Source organism: Silurus meridionalis, chromosome 24 (genome assembly GCF_014805685.1).
Source record: "Silurus meridionalis isolate SWU-2019-XX chromosome 24, ASM1480568v1, whole genome shotgun sequence".
In the NCBI taxonomy this organism is placed as follows: domain Eukaryota; kingdom Metazoa; phylum Chordata; class Actinopteri; order Siluriformes; family Siluridae; genus Silurus; species Silurus meridionalis.
This window is the reverse complement of record NC_060907.1, coordinates 4,230,197-4,253,713: the sequence shown is the minus strand read 5'-3', so window position 1 is coordinate 4,253,713 and position 23,517 is coordinate 4,230,197. Positions and strand designations below refer to the sequence as shown.

The following is a 23,517-nucleotide window of genomic DNA, read 5'->3' as shown; positions in this document are numbered from 1 at the left end:
ATATTACTATATACTACTATATAATACTGTATACACTAATTCATGCTATATATTATTATACTTATTACTATGTACTACTAAACTATATGCACTATTTACTTCTATCTATATTATACACACATACTATACACACTATATAATACTGAATTCCTGGTGGGATAGATCTCAAGTCAATCCCACCACAACACCAGCACGACAAGAGTGGGATATTTGTGTAATCATGCAAACCCCTCACACCTCACACACACTCTTCACCCGCTAGCCATATGGAAAAGGGGTACCGAAGCGTTCTGGCCCTGACATCCAGTTTTGCTGCAAATCATTCAACTTTTCAGTACAAAGGGATTAGACTATCACACACACACACACACTCGAATGAACACCTTCACTTGAACCTCTTGCACTAATAACTGCTTCAAAACCAATAAAAAATGACATGGACAGTATTTATTATTATACGGACAATTCAATCACACTGAAACACACATTTTCGTTTCATTGTGTGTTGCAGTCGAGCCACTTGACATTCGTGTAGACGTGACCACACCGACAGCATGACGTGCTCCCGGAGTACTAACGATCACATGCTAACCAACAACAGAGATTAACTCAATATCTTAGTCTATTATTAAATCTAATCGTGACAAGAAAATGTTACGCTGGCAGCTGTACTTCTAAAGCACTCATATTAAAGTCTCATATAACACCCTTAAACTCTGAAACACAACACACACACACTTACACGTATTCATGGGAAAGGACACATCCTGTATCCACTAGTTGGTTTCAGATTGAGGCTTATCAGGTTAACATTTTTCATCTCTCTTCTGTCAGTGGCTGCGTAGGTTCCCACAGAGGTGGAAAGCCCCGCTCTAGCGTATACACACACATACACACACATACACATCAACTCTACACCATCTTCGCACTCTAGCCTCGGGGGTGACGAGGGGTCACACACTCTGTAACCTTAATTGCCCTGTGACCCCAGTGTATGGAGCTGTTGCATGAAGACATTGGGAAATCATGGCTAAACTTCTAATTTAAGTATGTGTGTGTGTGTGTGTGTGTGTGTGTATGTGTGTGTGTGTGTGCTGTAGAATTATACAATCCCTCCTTTTTTTGTTTAAGGGAATAACACGATAAAACAATTTCAAGATGATGGATGTATATATGTGTATCTATTCGTGTGTATATATATGTGCATGCATGCGTGACTTTGTGCATGATTGGATTGTGTGTGTGTGTGTGTGTGTGTGTGTGTGTGTGTGTGTGTGTCTTATTGAGGCCCATTCTGGTTTGTTCCCAGTGATTCTCGTTTCCCCCCGCTGCGGTCCAGATGCGCGTTTTGAACTCCGCTGTTGTCGCCGGCTCATGTTTCCGAGTGTTTATTGTTTTCTGCAAGCAGACAGGGGGAATAAGAGGGAAAAAAACAGAGGAAGAGAAAGAGAGAGAGAGAGAGAGAGAGAGAGAGAGAAGAGAGAGAGAGAGATTGAATTCTCTCTCTCTCTCTCTCTCTTTCTTGCACACACACACACACACACACTTTTTACAGGCTAAACATGGTCAACTCACGGCAAACTTAAGACCACATCCATTAACTACTCAACATAAATTTCCAGTGTTGTGACCCACTTCGGTCTCCATAAATGCTTCTGGTTCACTGGCATACAGCACAGTATCATACTACTATATACAACTATACAAAAGTCTTATATACTACTATATACTACTATATACTGTAATGGCATACTGGGTTCTTCATCATTTTTCAGGTAAATTCCCCCTTAGGCGATAGAGACATGGGGCAGGGACCCACAAATATTAAATGTGTCAAACATAACCACTGATATTAATAGAAACCAATTATATTACTCTAATTATATTATGTTAAGGCAATTAGAACTATGCTGTTGTTGTATATTTTATTACATTATTAAATATTTCGAAAAAAAGATTAATGCATCATAAACCTTTACTTTGCAGATTCAGACATTTTTCTTTTACTATCATGTAGACAGTTATACATTAACATCAGTTTTAGGTTTAATAGAACTTGAATTTAATCATTATAATATTTTTATATTAAATAATTTATCTTTGATGTTGTTACCGATGTATATTTTTTATAACAAAAAATTCTTCATTCAGCGTATTATTGTTATATTATTATGTAATATTATTAACGTGTAATCAGTTGACCCCCTGCAGTACTTCGGGTCATGGACCCCTGGTTGAAGACTCAAGCTCTACACTGCTATTATACTTCTATGATGCCATATACTAATATATATGCTACTATAAAATACTGCTATTTAATATTATACAATAATATTATATGCTACTATATTACTATATTGCTATATACACCTATATATTATACAATACTATATTCTACCTTTTACTATTATATTCTATCCTATATACTGATAAACACTACGAAGCTATATTACCATTGAGCTACTTTATAATTATACACCATTATATACTACTATGTTATATTACTATATACAACTATATATTATACAATATACATTAGATACAACTATATATTTACATATACTATATATTTATACTATACTTCATTCTTGCGATACACTATATATATATATATATATATATATATATAGTTAATACAATACAGTTTTATATATAACTACACAATATTATTATATATTACCATATACTACTATACTATATCCTATATATACTACTATATAATACTATATATAGTATTATATAGTAGTATATAGCAGTACTACTTTTTATAATTATAAAGTAGTATTTGGTAATATTGTATAATTGTTTATAACAGTATAGTATGAAGTATAGTATTATATACTACTATATAATACTATACTTTATACTATACTGTTATAAACAATTATACAATATTACCAAATACTACTTTATAATTATATACTGTTATATACTACTTTGCTATTAACTGTATAACACTATATAATGCTATATGTCGTATTATACTGCAATATACTATATACAATATGTATATATACTATTATACAATTGCGTACAACTATATGGCTGTATACATTACATTACTGTACAATAGTATGTTATATATTAATGTATACTACAATACAGTAATATTGTAATATGGTAATAAGTGATTCATTCTGACATATTTTTCATGCTTTTTGACTTTTTGAACTGTTATACTATCGACGATGGTCGCCAATGGGTATTCGTATCTTAGCTTATGATGGCTTCCCCTGGTTTTTCTTGTCATTTTTGGGCGGGGTAAAATGACAAATACAAATGATATGGCTATTTTCTGAATCTGCAATATTGCCCACAAATTCATCATCCTGCTAAAAGATTCAACATTCTGCAAAAGGCAAAAAGTAAAAAATATATTGAAGGAAATTAAAAGCAAAAAGGAAGCAGCAACAGAAGCAACCTGGGCTAGGGTTATATGAGAAGGTGGATCAGTCCAGGTGCCATCTTTTTTTACAGTGATTACTGAAAACCACACAAACATAAGCCTCCTGATTGGAAACACAGAAAAGCTTTAGCCCTATTGCTAGTAGATCACAAGCTCCACACAGTCATCATAACCAAGAGAGCATTAATTGGTGCTATATGCAGAAGGGGGCAGTTAGCATTTTCCTTCTGGTACATTTCAGTTGCCCTGTGATACCGGGCTTAATGTGTCTTGTAAAAGCCTCCCGAGTTGGTAGTTGTCACAGCGGTCTGAGAGAAAACGGGGACTGGTGAAACGACCAAATTAGGACAAAACAGGGTGAATGCCAAAGGAGAAAAATAAATGAATGACACTGATGGTATGAATACTGGGTTAATACAGTAGTATGTGGTTTGGGTGGTGGACTACGCCTTGTTCCCATTGGGCAAAGGCCAACAATAACAAGTTCTTCTCTGCACTCATTAACAGCGTTTTACTGCATTCCTAACCGTAATTCACATGCAGTAAGTGTAACCGTTTTAAAAAAAACTCCTCAAGTGCACAGAATCTCTTCAAAACATTGATATATGTATCAGTGTTTAAGGCCTATGAGGTGCCTTAAACACTGATAAATATATCAATGTTGGAGTGGAATCAATATCAATCAATAGGAATCAATAGGTGGAGTGTAAAAATTTCTTACCCAAGTATACACAAATATACTTCAGGAAATATTTCATTTGTAAGTATCTCAAGGTTATATTTATTTGCCCTTATCCAATGCAACTCACATTTATCTCATTCATACAACTGAGCAACTATGGGGTTTAGGGCCTTGCTCAGGAGCCCAGTATTGGTAGCCTGGTGTGGCTGGGATTTGAACTTACACCCTTCAGATCCAAAGTCCAATGCAGTAACTACTAAGCTACCACCTCAAAGGCCCAGTAGTGGCAGTTTGATGGTGCTAGGATTTGGATTCACAACCTTCTGATCAGAAGTCCAACATCTTAACCAATGAGCGACCACTTCTCAGTGTTAGAGGAGAAGTTGGTTTATCAACAAGTACCCAATGCTTGAGGTATTTGTGGCTGACTGGTCTGTTTGAGAATGTCATCGATGTTTGATGTGTTTGGGTTTCACTAGCCTGGAAGCTTTGTCTATCTAGGCTGCGTTGGTCCAGAAAAGCTTTTGAAGGTGTTAGTAAATTCAGGTACTGATGTATGTGAGGTGAGGAGGCCTGCAGTCAGCATGAAACACTCATCCCAGAGGTGTTAATAGATCTATAGCAGGAGAATTCCAACCCATGAACACCATTTCTTCATGGTGCTGGATTTGTGCACAGGTGCATTGTCATGGTGGAAGGGAAAATTTCAGCATCCAAAAAAGGTGGAAAATTCTATACTCAAATCAAGTGTCCCAATATTGTTTGCATACGGTGTAGCTGACATTACGCTAAATATTGTATTGTGTAATCAAAACAGTTTACTATGTTTCTTCTTTATATTATCAGACTAGTGGCAATAATATGCAGGGAACGGCGTTTGGTTTAGTGGTCGCAAATTTCGTCATAAATTTAGATGTATGAAAAATAAAAAAACATTATATTTGAGAAAAACAAAAAAGATCCCATGTATTACCCATAAAGCACTGGGGTGAGCTTTTACAGCACAGTTTTTACAGAAACGGCAGCAGGGTAATTTATTCAACCACAGAATGTTAGTTAGTTGAAGCTAGATGTCTAAGTTAAGATAAGATAGGATATACCTTAATTCGTCCCACAGTTTCTCTGTTACAGCAGCAAAGAAAAAATAAATGCAAATATATAAAAGAATACAGACCTACTATAGTATACAGTATATACACAACACAATGTACAGTATAAATACAAATAAGAAAAAAGTCTCCTAATGTAAGCGTCCTGGTAGCTCGCAGTCCATCCCGCAAACACACAAAACAATGAAAATGTCTCGGTTTTGTTGACTTCTCTCAATAAAGCTGGCTGTTTTGCTATAATGCTGGAGCATTAATCTTTATTCCTTGAGTCGGGAAAACTCAGCGCTCCGTCTCTGACCTGGCGTTCCTGTGGCATTGCGTTTACATTGTTGTATGAGTGTCAATTGAACAAATGCGCGTCCTAGTACCCGTGTGACCCAGGAAGGCCGATCCTACATTGTCTTGTTGTCCCGAACCAGTTATAAATCATAAGCCTATAAGTATGGAACCATGAGACATCTGTCTTTCATAACTCTCAGACATGTGAAAATTGTTTAACTTTAATCAACTCGTCAAATCCCATCGCTTCCTTCTGTCCATGTTATTTATTACTTATTGTTATTTAAAAAGTGGGATTCATTCAGCTGTGTCATTTTTACATCTTTGATGATGAGAAATGTACATATTCTCCGTATAAAAGACACACTGCTGTTGCATCAACTAGTTGTTTCATTGTCTAAACGAAATGTTTGGCAAGGTTTTAAACGCATACAATGTTTCCCAGATCGCAAATTTGGCGCTGCAGCGACTTGGCAACACACCAAGAAAGTACTAGCAGTCTATTGTGTTCAACCCACATCCACTTTTCCTGCGACATCCGACGTCTTCGCTGATGAGGTTCAGCTTCAGGGACGTCCTGTCGTCTTTTCTAAGGGTGGCCATCTTGGACAACCGGAATCACTTTTTCTTTCTTTGCTGCAACCACGATGCACTTCCTAATGTTTTTGAGTGATGCAGAAGAAAATCTACCTTCACACATTGGAATTTTTTTATCCGTCCACTTTCCTTAACCATGACACCCATCTCTGAGTCATCAGGAACACCGAACTGTATGTGAATTCTTAAAACTGAGGGTTGAGTGTCTTGCTGAACAGTGTGAACCAGTAGGCCAAACACTGAACCCCTCACTGCAAACCTCAACATTGATGTACGTGCGATAAACAGACATTTAGTGCTTAGCCAGAACCAACAATCTGAAGGAATCTTACTTTCATATTCACCTCACTTTTTGGCATGGAAAAAAAGAAAGAAGATTTTTGATTCCTAATAATGTGAAGGTAGAAATGCAGTTCATGCATGACCTATCTATCTGTCTGTCTGTCTGTCTGTCTGTCTGTGAAATACCCCAGGTTTTCTGCTGAAAAAGTTACGATAGGATGCAGAAGTTTAAACTTTTGTGTGTGTGTGTGTGTGTGTGTGTGTGTGTGTGTGTGTGTGTTTAAGTATTTGCTGTGTCTGGCTCCTGTCAAGCAGTTTCATCTCCCAAAGCAAAGAGACTTAAACAGCCTTAATTAATTCTGTTTTGTCCCCAAACAACCTCCAGAGGCTGACACAATGTCGGTGAGCTAACAGCAGCCATGTTTTTGCTTTATGCTGCCAAGGTACACGAAGAGAGAGAGAGAGAGAGAGAGAGAGAGAGAGAGAGAGAGAAAGAGAGAGAGAGAGAGAGTACGAAAAAAAGAAAGAAAGAAGTGTGTCAGACACTTGACTTGACTTCTGATCCAGGCTCGGGTCCTTATTCTCCTTAATGTCTAGTCCTAAGGTTTTTCAAAAGGTCAGAAGTTAATCCTGCATTAACATTTCATTTTGTTCGTCTGGCAGAGTTTTTTTTTTTTTTTAATCTAGGCTGACGTACAAGCGAGGAAGAATCCAGCCTGCTGGCATCCCTGCTAGAAGATCACCCATTTCCATTTGAGATCATTTGCAGCTGTTGTTTATAGCAGAAACATCTTTTGAAGGTAGCGGTTTCATTCCTGGAAAGAAAACTCATTGTACCACACCATACAGTTGATTTGTTCACATGGGCTTGCTAGTTTATTGAGAGTGAAGGTGATGTTCATCATGAACAAATCATTTATCTCTGTGTAAATGTCCAGTTCTGGCACTGTCAGATAATTTCCCAGGAAGTCGTGATATCCAGTGTCCCTGGATGTAATTGATTGCCTCCATTCCTTCCATATTCTAAGGAAGGTGGTGGCTCAGTGGTTTGGGTTACTGACCAGAAGGTCAGGGAGGTGGTAGCTTAGTGGTTGTGAGTTCAAATGCCAGACACACCGCGTCGCTCTGGATAAGGGCATCTGCTAAATGCCTTAAATGTAAATGTCTGGGCTTTAAACAAGCTGCCACTCTTGGGCCCTTGAGCAAGGCCCTTAACCATCTGTGCTGTATCATGGCTGACCCCAGCTCTGACCCTCTAGGATTTGCGAAGGATATGTAAAATACTTGACAAATGAAGGCTCTTCTTCACCTGAGATGATAAACAGCCCAACTGACCAATGGCGGGAACCAAATTAGCAAAAGGGAATTGAAACAACATGAATAGAAAAGCAAAAAAAATACAAAACGCAAACAGCAAAAAAAAAAACCCACCCCCACCTCTGCTATAACTCGGCCTGCCGTGCCTCACACCTAACCAGCAGAATGTCATCACTTTCCCATAACGTAGGTGGATTGTGAAAGAATCATAATTGTATCATCTTTGCAACTGCAGCACTTTTTTTGATATTTCACAACGTACCAAAGGGTTTGTTTTTGGCATCGTTGTGCACAGCGTGACTCACTGTAACCATAAAGGTCGTTGTGTAAATCGAAATATACCCCAGATTGGATTCTGTCCTGGTGTCTTTACTACGCCACACTAGGTAGCAAGAAAACATATTGCATGCTGACACGTATTCTAGCTACGTAAACGTTAAGGTGGTGTAACCTAGTTTATCTCGTTTAATTTGAGTGATTTGTTGAGTGATGTTTGAATGTTCTTACACCAGGGTCTCGAATGAATACTGGATTGTGATTGGCTGGAAGGAGTTCAGGGCGGAGATCAGAGTGTTGAACACCCAGGTAGAATGCAGACAGTTTGATCAGTGTTCTAAATGAAGGTGTTTTTACTCATCACATGGACACCTCACAGAAAATTCTTTCTTCGCATATCCCAGCGAGGCTAGGAAGCAGGGGCCAGCCATGATGCAGCGCCCCCTGGAGTACAGATGATTAACCACCTAGCTACAGTACTACTTCCATAGCTTGGCTGGTCGTTAGAATTGTTTATGATGATATTTTATTGAAAAAGACAACTATAATAAAATTAAAAAAACAGAGAAAAATGATAAAGATCTCTTTCAGATCACAGAGAAGTTCACACTACAGCAAAATGGTCTCTCTTTACACAATAGTACTTCATTAAACTGTAACATTTTCACGTGATGAGGATCATACACCAGTGTGTTTTCTTTTCACGTGCCCGTACATCACTGCGGTACTTCATTCCCACACAAGCTCTGCTTTACATTTGAATTCTTACAGCTTTTGAATATAAAAATGGCTGTGGTATCTTGCTGTCTCGCTAAACCGTAACTCCAGAAGCCCAACTCATTGATTACAGCATTCGTTGACAACGAATTTCATTATTGATTATTATCGATTAATAGTTGCAGCTCTAGAGGAAATAAAGAAATTTGTTAAACTACACTGAAATAAGTAGAACAGTTAAGTAATCTAGATCATCTTCAGAAAATTTTATATTAAATATAAAACACACAAATATTTTCTATTTATTTAATTTTATTTAATCAGTTTAATTTGTGTCAATTTAATTGATTATTCGATTTAACCAATATAATAATAAAAAAACATTGTTTCGCATGAGATTTATTTGACACTCATTTAAGTGTAATAAACAAATTTGATTTATTCGATTTTGATCAAATATTATTTTATATATTAATTAAACAAGCAGGCATTTGATTTCAAATTGTTAAACAAAATGTAAACTGTTCAAATGTTGATGATAATAAATTGCAATAATAATAAACTGTGTTAATAAAAAATTACAAGCAATTTGAAGTTTTGCATTTCTTCTCCAAGCTGTAACAGAATTGAACCGAACCTTATATATTATATATATATATATATATATATATATATGAGGGGATGGTAAGATTCAGCATTTTACATCGGTGCATTGGCATTAAAGGTAACAATGTGATGTCAAAACGTGTGCATCAGAGACAGTTTGTTTTTTTCATTTTACGATGCATTGTTTTAAACAAATTTGCATTGTTAAAAAACACTTTATTTATATATAATCACTAGTAGATGCTTTTAGATGTATTATTTAGAAAGCGACCAATAATATGTGAGCAATATTTGATGTGTAGATCGATTTCTCGTCGCTAAACCGTGTCTCGAGCGCGTTCTCTCAGCACCGCCGCTGCTACGTGAACACGACGTATCACAGCTCTACGGAGGCCGAGGCGTGTCCTGAGAGTCACATACAATACAGATTAACATGGCAGAGGCAGAGCTGTAACTTCCTGCACACAGAACAGGAAAAAAACGTCTGTAAAGTGAACTGTCACTTTTCATAGTCATATTGAATTGTACAGCATCCTTTTTTTTATCATTGCATCGTATTGCATTGTGGTGAATAGAATTCAAATAGAATCGCAATGGGGTGAATCCTTTCGCACCGCATCTGTAGCTGCGTCATATGTCAATGTATGAATCTTTGATGTATCGTAACGTTGGCTATGAATCTCATCAGCCTCAGTTATGGAGATGCACATTCATTCCACATTTAAAAAATGCTTCTTCCATGCATTCCTTCTATAATTTCCCATATACTGTAGCTGGCACACATTAAAACTCTACTGCTTTAGCACTGTGCAGACTTCTGCACACAAATATTTATCTCCAGTGTGAAATAAAATAAACACAAAGAAACACGCCGTGGCTGTTCGACTACATTTATGGGAAAAAAAAAATAATAGGTACATTGTTCCAATTGTCAGTTTTGGCCGTACCTCTTTTCTCCAATGTTTGATGATCGCTCGAAAACCTGATTTCTATTGACATGTTAGCGTTGCTGTTTTAACGCGCGAGGACGGATCGGCGCGAAGGATTTCGAGTGCAAGGTGACATGCACACACATGCTCGGTATTGCAGAGGGTTTAATCATTAGGAGTTGGGAAAGTGGAGGATTGCTATGAGGTCAGACCTCACACCTGTTCAAGCATATACACACACACACACACACACACACACACATACTGAAGTAGATGAGCCATTAAAGGCCTCTCAGGTTAGTCATAAACTCTCTCAGTCTCTCAGAGAAGGTTAGAACGTAACTGCCAAAGCAAATAAGGCGATTAAATAAAAGAGCATGGTTATAATTTATAATGAGAGTGTGAGGTGTAAAGGCAGAAAAAAACACACAGGGAAATAAAGTGGGTAATTATCGCACCGAGGCTCATCCTTCAGCCCATGACGAGGTGCCACAAAAATCAATCTGCTCTTCTCTTGCAAACATGAATGATCACAAGCTAACTCTCTCCCAAAACACACACACACTTCGCTCTCAAATTTTTCTCACCGAAGCCACCCAGTTGCGCAACTTTCCTGCTAACACGAATGTGACACGCAGGTCAGAGAGGAGCGGCTGTGGGAACCTTTGCACACGTTCGGCATGCAAAACATTCTTTCAACTTCCAGCAGCACTGTTTGGATATTGTACAGTCATAAGGAATACGACCAGAACAGAGACTTGTGACATATGTGAAAACTTAATGTCTTTACATAAATTCATTAATATTTACCTACCACAATATTCTTTTGACTATAATGTCCTCTAAAAAAATGTGGTGTAAAATCTATGGATGAGGTCTGGAGGCCACTTGCATACGATCCTGGACCATTGACTGATACACTACCATCTGTTTTACCACATTACAACCTCAATGTACCTGTACACACTGTATATATTTCTTCTGTGTATATTTACCTACCTACCTACTTACCTTAAAGCCAAAGGATTCAAATATACACATTCTTGGTTGATTTGGAAGCCATCGTTTTGTTTTCTCTGGCTGAGTTGTAACCTTCTGGCAGAGGCAACCAGGCTCTGAGCCAAAATATCCAAAAGCCATCCATCTTTAATCTTTACAACAATGATCCACTACATTAATATATGGTTTTACCATCTCCAATTGAATGTTGATGTTCTCAGGTAGGACTATTTTTTTTTCTTATTCAACATGGTTTGTACCTTAAACTGGACGTTTATTGGTACCCTGATTAGATGGACCTTAATGTCAAGTTTTACTGATTCCTCTCTCTCTTGCGTATGCCGTATGTGTAAAATGTAACACATCACTTTTCCCCCCCCCCATGACTCTTCATGCCATAAAGGGTTAAAATAGAGTTTGTAAGAGATTTTATTTTGTGCCACTCCTATGCATCGTGAGCGAACAGGTCAGGGTGAATTGATTAATCATCATACAGCAGCAGCCATCGATGAAGCCAAACAGAACAGCAGCGTGACTCGGAGGATGTGCCGACCCATGCATCATGTTTTGTTTTGCTATGACTGTCCAAAACCGATCCACCCTGACCTGTTTTGTTCAAAGCCGCAAAATGTGGGAACAGCGTGAGAAAGAAAGGAGGTTCTCATGGGATAAAAGCATGGAGAATTCAGATTCCTTTTTATGACTGTCATATTTTCTTGGCCTTGTCACTAAAGCTTAGACATTCTATAATTTCTTGTCAACATCAAACGTGTGATTTTTTTTTTCCAGAAACACAAGCAAATGAACTTAAAAAAATTTGTTTACCAGAATAGCAGGAAGTGTTTGCTGCCTAAAAATGCAATTAATCTGGCTTAAGGGCGCTTCCCAAAACGGGCAAATTCATATCATGCAACCTTTTAGTTTTTGTCAGAATTCCTAAGTTATTTGCAAATGTTTTGCTATCAATCACAATTAAGATGTCAGGTACAGTGTGTGGTAAATTAATAACTTACATATTTCTCTAAATGTGAAAATTCCCACAAAGTTTAAAAGCTATGTTGTTCACCAGAATCCCATGTGGAATGTAATTTGGTTATTTCTTGTTTAGCCTACTTAGCATTGCATTTGGGTTCAAGAATAAAAGAAGAAGAAAAAAAATAGTGGTTCTTTGGTTTCCTCTTGCTTTCCAAAAACATCAAGCTACACATGCTACTCTTAAGATCTCCTGACCGGTTCTGGACCGGCCTGATCCATCCCGAGGTCCTACATTCTTTTGGATATAATTCTTATCACTGGAAACCCACTCGCTGCGGCTGAAGATGCCTCCAGCATGGACAGTCTAAAGATTCATTGGATTATAATGTTTGCTAAACACTTAGGGATTATGAAGTTGGCTTTGGCCTGCCATTAATCCAAACAGCTTTGCACTCACGTCTTCATCGGTAAACAGTTAATAACCCAAATTAAATAAACTTTACGTTGAAACTATAATAAATGTCCAGGTGCACAAAGCCAGCTTTGTGAAGATATGGTTTACATGGGTTGGAGTGGAAGGTATTGAGACCTCAACCTCAACCTGAAAATTCAATGAGTATGTGTAGTGCTCTGAGATATTCTCATGTCCCAGCCAGGGGGAAAAAATTCCAACTTGGTGCCCAGGACCATCTCCAACTTCAATGGATTTATACTGCATGTTTTTATTGTTGTCAATTACAATTTAAGTGGCACAAGAACAACATTTGCCCACTGTGCTCCACCCCATACATCCACCCATCCCTTTTCACCCCCTCAAATCCCACCCCTACACCTTCCCACTCTTGATTTCATTCCAGTCTTCTATGACAGGCAGCAGAGGAATGTGATCTGAATGGTGCAATAGAAAAAGCATTTCACTGATGACATTGTGGATTCCTATGGCTCCGAAACACAGCGTCTTTGGAAATTCTTGCTGAAGAACTACTCACTGGGGGATTTTTTCCCCCTTTCTTTTCCATCCAATTCAGAGCAGCTTGTCATTGTTAAAAAAAATAATAATCCATACTGTGGGCATGTTGGATGATGGAGGGTATTTTGCTGTGCTATTTACTTGATGGTGTTCTAATGGTTTGAATGTTCAATCGTTCTCTTCTTCTTTCTCGTTTCTTGGTTTACTTATCAGTATATAACAATGTTCATTATTGCTCCCCCATGCTGTTCAGGGGCAAATCCTGGCTCAGGCCCAACTGTCAGTGGGACGATGTCCTGCTTAACACACTGTGATTCATGTTTTTGGCTGCAGGCGTTTCCCAGCACGAACGGCCTTCAGGCAGATCAGCCGGTTTTCCAGTTGGTCGAACGAAATTAGCTGTGTAGAAATGCTTCAGGCGAAAAATCTGATTGGACCCGAAGCACACTAGACATGGATGGACTTTGTAACACTGCTTAATTTTGGGGGGTTTTATGTGAAACATGAATTAACGAAATTGCAAAGCTGTGCCGTGACTGGTCAAACATCTCCGTATAAATCTTATCATTCCTCAACAAATCTCGCTCTCCTTCTCCTGTCTCTTAATTCTTCTTTCTTATAATCCTTTCATCAAGCCTAATCAATCCATTCTTTCCCTTCTTTATCACCCTCTTCCCCTCCTGCTTCCTATCTCTTCCTATCTCAAGTTTTCTCTTCCTTCACTTTCTTCTTTATCTCTCGCCTTAATTATTTAATCCACCTTTTCTTTCTGACTCTTTTACTGCTTATCTCCAAAACCCTTCCCATTAAGTTTTCCTGACTTTTATCTCTCAGGAATGAAAAGACCCTAAATATTCCAAATAAAGCTCTTTTTTTTCCCACCCTATTTACTCCAAACGGTGTGTCTTTCTCACATTATACCCTTCCACTGTTGTCTCCAGTGAGTGTGGTGTAATTATCCACAACATCAGTCTCGCCTATATGAGGAGGCGTGGCAGGGGGAGGGGGTGGTTTTAGGGGGAGGGGGATTCCCTTTTCAGGACCAGCTCTATTATCTATTCATAGGTCTTCTTTAAAGACAGCAAGACACAGCTGTTCCAATCGTAGGATAAAGACCACTGCCCCAACCCTACCCCCCACATGCACATCTCTGGTTCATAACAGACTCCCGTCACTGCTGCTCCTTTCTCTCACCATCGTTTTTTCTGTCATTCTTCTGTCTCGTTCTGCAAAGTGGAGGAAATGGGTTGAGGAGGATCTGCACCTCAAAGGAAGGGGGTGGCAGATGTGTCAAGCAGCCCAAGCCAACTGTCCTTGCAGATGTGCCCATGACTGCAGCTCCAGCTATGGGATTACAGCCTGGTCCCAGCTGATGAATAATATATACACATCAGTGCTTATTAATTGGGCTTTGAAGAATCAGGAGGTAATTTACTCACCCAAAGGGAAGTTCCTCCATCTGGCTGACATCAATAATAACAAATGCTTACCTTTAAGACTTACCTGGAAGATACTTAAAGAGCACATTGTTTTAATACTATAGGAGTTTCTGTGACTGGCTTTGAAACGACTACTCGTTCTCAACTCCACACTCATCAGGGAGGAGAAGCAGTATATGAACCAATGGAAGTTTTTCTAGCGCACCAAAGAGCTCGATCAGGTTACGCTGCTGTGTGTTATTATTTCAATGTTGTGTGCAAGTGAAAGAAGCGGACTTACCTAACGCCGGGTGAACGCTGTACGATTTCTAGGATGACGTACACACCGATCATGAACATTCACCTGAAAAAAAAACCTTGCACTTGGCATTTCCACTGGATTTTTGCATGTCATTAACTCCAACACGATGTCTTTTCTAATGTGTCTTGATTTATTAAAAAAAAAAGATTTTTAACGTTCCTGTTGATCGCAAAATTTCCTCAATCGAATTTGCATTTATGGAAGAACTTTTACACCACATAAAACAAAAATCCAACAAATTTTAAATATGCATTTTATAGCTTATAATAACATTAAAGCTAATATATTTGCAGCAATGGTTAGCTTTCTATTTACAAAACTTTCATTTGGACTAAATGGGGACCTTACATTTACATGTGTGGCATTTGGCAGAGCAAGTCTCTATCATTAAATATATTCTGAGGCAGGTTTATTAGAAAACCATCAAGAATACCATCAAACACTCTGTTGGGAATAAAAATAGTTGGAAAGCAAGGTTTAATTCAAGAACCTCTGGAAGATGTTGGTCTTTTGACATAGCCTATAGGCCCCTAGAGAACTGGAAGTTGGTTCACCTCAGTGCCAGAACAGGGAAGAGTCTGAAAGCATCCATGTACCTTTCGAGATTGTGGAAGCGTTCGTGCATTGGTTAAAGACTGGACGGAGCTTTATTTGTCCCATATACATTACAGAACAGCGAAATTCTTTTCCTCACATATCCCAGCTTGTTCAGAACCTGAGGTCGGCCATGATACAGCCCAAGATTGGCAGCTTGGTGATACCGGGATTGAACCCCCAACCTTCCGATCTGTAACCCAGCAAGTTAACCGCTGAGCTACCACTCCCCCATGAACAGGTAGCATAGCATTGTGAAATCTCCATAGGTCGTGTACAGGAAACAGAACTGAGTAGTCTACCGCTTGACACTTCTAGTCAGTGTCGTTCGTTCTTTCGTCACGTGACTCCCATAAAGGCTATGCAGTTACACTATCTATACATATAATTTATTGGAACTATAGTCAAAGTTTGTGTATGTAGATGTGTTGGGGATCTGCTTATTGCAAATGTAACGTTTTATTCGGTTTCTGACAGAAGGAACAAAATGAAACGAATGATTTATTTCGAAGTCACTAAAATGATCCGATTTCTTTCTGTCACTATTTTGTTCAGTAGGTAAAATTTTCATCTTTTCGATTTTTAACTCAAAACTTCTTTAAGTTAGGGTTTTTAATCAAATGTAAGAGTTAGATACTAAAAAATGTGTATGCTAGTTAGCTTGTTGTGTTTTTAAGGCACTTCATTCAGAAAATGAGGCTGAATAGTAATAATAAAGCCATTCATTTCTTTAATGCTTTAAAGACTTTTTTTTTTTGGAGTTTTAACCCCAGATTTAGGTTATTATTATTAATATCAACGGAAATACTCCCACAAAGCGCGCAGGTGTCTGAGATAAATCTGAGGAAACCGTGTAACCATTTCCACAATAGGTGGGTCACGTGACGCGTATTCACACGCTTTCACGTGTTCAAAACAACAACAGAAAAAAACCCACAGGAGACACGAAACCTGTTTCTTCTAATCGCTCGTTTCCACTTTCCCCCTCCAAATTTCTCGTCTTTCATACTTTCATTAATAAACATCAATAAATTGCGGTTAGTACACTTACTTCAGGCTGCACTTCAAACCTTCCCCTAACCCCGTCTCTCCGCGCCACGCCCCCTTGATGAATATTGCTGAATATTCATGAGGTGCCTGTTTGGACCACGCCTCTCGTTTTTTTTCCTCCTCCCTCCACCCCGCCCACTTCTCTCTCTCTCTCTCTCTCTCGCTCTCTCTCACTCACTCTCTCCCTCTCTCTACTGGACGGTATAGATAGATAGATAGAAAGCGCTCTTTCCCACAGCCGGAGAGGTTTGATTGTTTTTTCCGCTCTGCAGTCCGAGAAGAAGCGGAGAACATCGTGGAAACAACCAGACAAAAAAAGAGGAGGGGAGAAAACTTTAAGAAAAAGAAGGGCATACATAATAAGAATAAGAAGAGGAAAGAAGATTGGTGGATAGAGTGGCTGTCTTTTTCTATCTATCTATCTATCTATCTATCTATCTATCTATCTATCTATCTATCTATCTATCTATCTGTCTATCTATCTATCTATCTGTTTATCTATCTATCTCTGGACGCGTGCGGAGGAATTTATTGTCGTTCGCCAGGGGCTCACTGACTTTCAGGTGAAGTTTTGGGGCAGCGGACGGGAGGAGAGGCGGCACAATGCGGAGGTCGAGCTCCACTTTCACCGCCGCCGCCTGCCTTCACCTCCTCATCCACTGCTTCTGCGTGAAGGTGAGTCCTGTGCGCAAAACCTGTGCACAAAATCTCCGCGTTTACCTGTGCGTAAAACATGCGCGTTTTCCTGTGCGTAAAACATGCGCGTTTTCCTGTGCGTAAAACATGCGCGTTTTCCTGTGCGTAAAACATGCGCGTTTACCTGTGCCCTTACCTGTGCGTTGATCTGTGCGTAAAACATGTGCGTTCATGCCCCTGGAACCCCTAACCCACGTTCCCAGGGTATGTGCAATCTGCAGAAACATGTCCTCTTTTCCTTTCTTTCTTTTTAAAGTGCGTCATTTCTAATCTAGCTGAACTTTTCTAATTGCGCACCTTCCCACCAAGTTTCTCCACCAAGTGACCTCCTCAGCATGACCATGAAGAACCACATATGTACCGACCACCCTGTCAAAACACACACCGTGTATATACACACTCACACACACAATCAAAAAACAAACTAAACAGCATCTTTTACTCCGTATTTTGGATGTTCTCCAGAAACCCTGTTTGCAAAGATTCCTGAAAATGTTCTCAACTTTCACTGTCTCCTTCTGCGTCTAGAGCTTCGACTGATCCAAAAAAATGTTTTTGTCCCTCACTCCTTCTATTTGCGGATGCCTGAGAAACTTTTGTTCGAGTGCTTTTCGAAAACCTTTATTGGTGAAAACACTCACTTTTATTGGTTGAGCGGTTTCGATGTTGTTTTGAGAGGAGAAAGAGAACTCATTCAAGTCTCATGAGAAGGAGAGAAGAATCGCTTCAAATGAAAGTGGCTGCAGAGATTTCTGAAACATGCATGGAAAAAAAAGGAAAAACACAATTCCTCCAGAGCCTTGAGAGCTTTTTTTTTCAAGCGTGCGCCACAAAATGCATTTCGTAATGTAATGTAATGTAGGGTTTCTTTTCTGTCAGCAAGAAAAACATTTCACATTGGAGAAAACAAATGATGTATAATTTTACTGCATTGTTCCAGACTCCTCTTTAGACCGTTTTCAGGGTATGAATGACAAATATAAGTCTGTTGGACATCCGCATTGTCTGAGAGGCTATAAGTGTCCTCGAAACCATTCATTCGATCTGTAAAATAAACGGTTTGAGTGTTTCTTTAACAATCGTCTTCCCTTTTTCCGTTCTGTCCAGCTGTGTGAAACATCAGGCCATTTCGAGTTGCGCGTGCTGTCGGTCCGGAACGTGAACGGCGAGCTGCAGAGCGGTTCTTGCTGTGACGGCACAAGGAACGCAGCGGACAAGAACAGATGCACGAGGGACGAGTGCGATACATATTTCCGCCTCTGCCTTAAGGAGTACCAGTCCAGGGTGACCCCCGGTGGGCCATGCAGTTTCGGCAGCGGGGTGACCCCGGTGATCGGCGGGAACGTGGTGCCGGCGGAAAGCCTGGAGGAGAACGACAAGGCTCGCATCGTGCTGTCGTTCAGCTTCGCCTGGCCGGTGAGTTCTACCTCAGCGCCTCGATATATAACCTCGATATAAACACGTCCAAACAGTTTATTTGTCGAAGTTTACTTCTCGTACTCGCATTCCTTCCTTCGCTTCCTCAACAGGGTTGTTTTTTTTTCTGTGTGACTTCGAAACCCAACATTTGGGAATGCCTTGGCACCCGAGCGAAGAGGAAGTGGAAGAAGGAGGGGCTGCTCAGGACAGTAGATTCGCTATCAGGAACCGTTATCGAGATCAAAGTCTCGAACAATTGCGCCTCCTGTAAACAGTTTATCACCTGGTGTCCTCCACTTCTAAGCCCTGTGTCATCGCACACAATGGGGACCTGGAACGTGGCGTATTGATTTCCAATAATCAGGCGATCATCAAACAATTCGAGTGGTCATGTGTTGTTTTTTTGTCCCACCTCCTCCCCCCACTTGGTCGGACTTGTCTCTTGTCTGGTTCATGGTTCTTGTCGAAAGTCCTCAGATATACCGTTCGTATCGGTTATTTTTAAGATTCTATAAGATTTCAAGTTCCTGAATGCCACGATTGTTCGTAGTGTCGTGTTTTACTTCCGCGACCCCAAAGGGCTTCGCTGTCAATACCAGGTCAGACCAAGTCAAGTCTGAGGGGGCCAATTAGACCTTGTTACCATGGCAGCCATCCTTCAAAACCTTTTGCCGTCCCCCCCTTCTCTCTTTCTTTTTTTTTTGCAGCCGTCTGTCTGTGGAATGGTCCGGACCAGCTCCAAAAATTCGTCCTGAATGGAGAATAATTAGACATTGTCATCTTGCATGCTTTCTTTTCCCTTCAATCTCTACCTAGCAATTCCAGCAGCGGTCTGACCCTCGGCACAATGAACCCAACAAAGGGCTGGGTTTAGAAGGGAGCACAGCGGGTGTGCTTGTGTGTGTTTTGTGTGTGTGTGTGTGTGTGTGTGTGTGTGTGAGAGAGTGTGTTTTGATCCCCGTGTTGTACTTTTTTGTTTTGCATCATCAGCAGTGCCTAGGGCTTGTGTGTTTAGGAAGCGGTTGCGAGGAAACCGTTCTCTTTAACAGTACACCAGTTTTCCAGTTTTGTTTTATTATTTCATTTTTGGATCGCGGTGGGGGGCGGGGGCGGGGGCGTTTGGGGGGCAGCGGCTGTGTCGGTTGGCGAGGGTTTTGGAACGGTGCGCCATCGGAGTTGTTAGCTCAGGGAGTTCCCAGTTACTCAGTTCGGATGCGTTGTAGCCAGGAAATGCCTCACCTCCGAGAACATTTTATACACAGCGAACACGGGGTGACATTATAAACCCCATCTTACAGGTCCAGAACAATCTCGATTTCATTGAAATTGTCATGGCTACATAGGGTTTTTTAATACGTAGCTGTATATGTTAGCGGGAAAATTTCTCACAGATTGTGCAAATGGGTCGAATTAAGAGAAGTCGATTTGACACGTGTGTCAAACGTGACTCGCCAAGAGATAAAACATTGCCGGGAACATGAAAATTCTGCGCTTACGTTTTACCTTGTGCATCCAATAGTAAGTTTGTATGGATTCTGCTGACAATCCATGAAATGGTTGCTAGAGTTCCTTATGAATGTTCAGCAGTTTGGTGGAATACTGTGGATTTTTGTATGGAACATACCAGGAGTTTCTTAGAAATTTGTCTAATTTTCAAATGTCACGTACCAGCAGTTTGGTGGAATTCAGTGTTTTAAAATTTGGTGAAGTACTGTGAAGTATTGAATGGAATTTTCTGCAGTGTGGTGGAATTTTGTGGAGTTTTGTATGGAATGATCTGCAGTTTGGTGGAATTCTGTGGAGTTTTGAATGGAACGTACCGGGAGTTTGCTGGAATTCTGTAGAATTTTATTTTGAACATATCAGCAGTTTAATGGAATTCTGTGGAGTTTTGTATTGAATGGTTTGGAATGGCACTCAGTAGCAGGTTGGTGGAACTCTATGAATATTTGTATGGAATGTTCTGCAGTTTGGTGTAATTGTGTGGAGTTTTAAATTGAATGTTCTGCAGTTTGTTAAAATATTTGTATGGAATGTTGAAATCTGTATATTTTTGTATGGGACATACCGGCAGTTTGGTGAAATTCTGTAGAGTTTTGAGGGAATGTTCTGCAGTTTGGTAAAATTCTGTGGCGTTTTAAGAGAATGATGTGCAGTTTGCTGGAATTCTGTGCAGTTTTGAGGGGATGATCTGCAGTTTGCTGGAATTCTGTGGAGTTTTATGCTAAATTCTGCCTTTGTATAGAATGTTCTGCATTATCACTGGACTCTGTCATGCCTATGGAATTCCAGGCGATTTTGTAAAATTCTGTTTTACAAGGGAGCTACTGAAATCCCATGCAGTTGTGTGTTCATTTGGAAAAATATCACACTTCCATGCAGTTTTGTACCACTGTATATGGAATGTACCACAATTCTGGGACATTTCTAATGAAATGAAATTCTGATTTGCATGGAATATACTGAAATTTCTGTGTGTTTGTCTGGAACGTACCACAGCTCCGTGCCATTCCTTCTATGGAATGTATCAATTATTGCCAATTGCATGAAATTCCAATTTGCATGGAATGTAACGGGATTGTTCGGATGTGGATTCACAGATCTATGCAGTTATTGGTGTGTGTGTGTGAGTGATTTGTAATGGAACGTTCCACAGTTCAATGAAATTCCAATTTATATGGAATGTACTGGAATTCCATGCAGTTGTGTGTTCATGTGGAACATACCACAGCTCCTTGCTGTTCTCTGTAAGGGACATTTTATAATTCCAAACGATTCCATTGAGAAAAACCCAATTTATGGACTTGGCATGCATATCTATATGCATTTGCTCGGGTTTTTGAATCCTGTGTACCACAATGCCGTCTTGACACGACACAATTCCTTGAAATTAAACAATTATAAATGGGAATTGCACCCTGGAATTTCATGCTTTCTTCCCCAATATATTAACGTTTTTCCACGTGATTCCGACTGGATGAAAGGTGATGCAACTGCAAAAGCGTTCCTGCTTCTGTTCATGCCGGCGGGAAAATGTTAAAAAGCTATTTCTAGAGCAGTGTGCAAGATGCAAGCTCGTATCTGCAGACCGAAAACGTGTAATATGGATGTCGGTGTTTGGACGATGTCCAGACATCCCCTGTTTTATGAGCAGCGTGTGTGTGTGTGTGTGTATGTGTGTGTGTGTGTCCCTCCTATTAACTCGGACCATTCCTGTGTTAGTGCATGTGAATGTTTTTGCCCCCATACACTGCCCCCCAAAATCTCACCAACCCTCCCCCCCCACCCGCATCCTAAATCCGAACAGCTCTACTGTGTTTTCTGTTCTTTGTCTTAGATCAGTAGAAATGGCTGATGTGTGTGTGTGTGTGTGTGTGTGTGTGTGTGTGTGTGTGTGTGTGTGTGTGTGTGTGTGTGTGTTTGTGTGTATGGGTCTCCATTTCGTCCTGAATTAAGGGCTGAAATGCTGTGTGTGTGTGTGTGTGTGTGTGTGTGTGTGTGTGTGTGTGTGTGTGTGTGTGTGTGTGTGTGAGTATTCCATTCCGGCCACCAGCGGCTGTATGTATTAGCTGTAAACAATAGCGCTGGGCACAGGGCCGGGCGGATTAGGGTGAATAAAGCCTGGTGGGTCACACACACAGTGCGGTGGGCCATGGAGAGGCGACAGGAAGCTCAGGAGGACTTTGTGCTGAAGAGGCTAGAATGTGTGTGTGTGTGTGTGTGTGTGTGTGTGTGTGTGTGAGAAAAAGAGAGAGATTTTCACTAGACCTAAATGGGTGCATACAGTTCATGAGAGTGTGTGTGTGTTCATATGTGTGTGTTTGCCTTCTTCTTTTTAGATTTTCATTCTTTTAAACTCACTGTAATACAGTGGAAGGGAGAAAGAGAGAACGCGTGTCGCCACTCCTCCTCTCGCCTCTTTTCTTCCATTTATTCGCTTTTTCTCTCGTCTCTCGTTTTCCGTTCAAACCCCCGACTTACACTCCTCCGTCGCGTCACAGTTTTCGACGCGAGAAATTGTCATTTCTTCCCACGAACTTTCAGCATCAGTTGCAATGTTTTCTTTGTCCTTTATTTCATTACTCACGACCCAAAAAATAGGAAAATATGCAGCTTTCTTATAGGACAGGAGTCGCTTCGGAAGCAGACGATCGGTCTTATTATTTCTGTCGATCTAACAGCACAACACACTCATTATTATCATTATGATAATGATGATGATGATGCCTCAACCAGATTGAGAAGAATCTCTTTCACATGGATGTTCGTCTTAACTCATTCTGTAGATGTTTCGCTTCTGCGTTTGAATCCCGTGTTGTTTTATATCAACACAAGGCAGGCAGGGCTGCAAAAAAACCCAACTCATAGTTTGCCTAGAGCTGCGAAAATCTAGTGGGCGGGGTCTTGGCGAGGGGGCGTGGCAGCTTCGACTTCATTTCGCTCTCTCGTACCCCTGCTACAGCCGGAGCCCATTACCCACGAATGGGATTGTCCGACATGAGCCTTGTGTTAGGCTGTACCATGCTGTGTGTGTGTGTGTGTGTGTGTGTGTGTGTGTGTGTGTGTGTGTGTGTGTGAGGATGATCTACTGCAGTATTTCATTGAGCTGTGCTACGCTGAGAGGGAATGTGTGAGAGCTGGAGAGAGTGTGTGAAGCGAGGAGAGAGGGGCTACACTTACCCTCTATCTTACACACACACACACACACGCGCACACACACACACACACACACACATAATCGCACACACTATCCACTACTCCTAACCCACACACACTGGCCCTCCGGCCCTTGGTGCACAATGCGCTTGCATTCTTTCAGAGTCGCACACACACAAAACACACACACACATACTCTGCTGTGTGTGACTTGTGTG

At 40.3% G+C, this 23,517-nt stretch overlaps 1 protein-coding gene and 1 long non-coding RNA gene across 5 annotated transcripts in view; one reads left to right on the top strand and one right to left on the bottom strand.

Annotated features, from left to right (window-relative positions):
• Window positions 1-229: 229 nt before the first annotated feature.
• LOC124378484 lies at window positions 230-18,325 on the bottom strand. Of its 2 annotated transcripts, none has more exons than XR_006924244.1 (3): window positions 17,361-18,325; window positions 14,339-14,926; window positions 230-1,398 (listed from the first exon to the last, which is right to left on the bottom strand). It is a non-coding gene; the product is annotated as an uncharacterized LOC124378484 (long non-coding RNA). The 2 variants fall into 2 exon arrangements; XR_006924243.1 differs by lacking the exon at window positions 17,361-18,325 and adding an exon at window positions 16,530-16,621.
• The window catches only part of jag1a (jagged canonical Notch ligand 1a), a 40,328-nt gene continuing 33,511 nt past the window's right edge, over window positions 16,701-23,517 (top strand). For all 3 annotated transcript variants that reach the window (XM_046837936.1, XM_046837935.1, XM_046837934.1), the window contains exons 1-2: window positions 16,701-17,203; window positions 18,332-18,640. In XM_046837936.1, coding sequence (XP_046693892.1) covers window positions 17,132-17,203; window positions 18,332-18,640 — 381 coding nt within the window. In that variant the 5' untranslated portion in view covers window positions 16,701-17,131. The remainder of the gene's footprint in view (window positions 17,204-18,331; window positions 18,641-23,517) is intronic.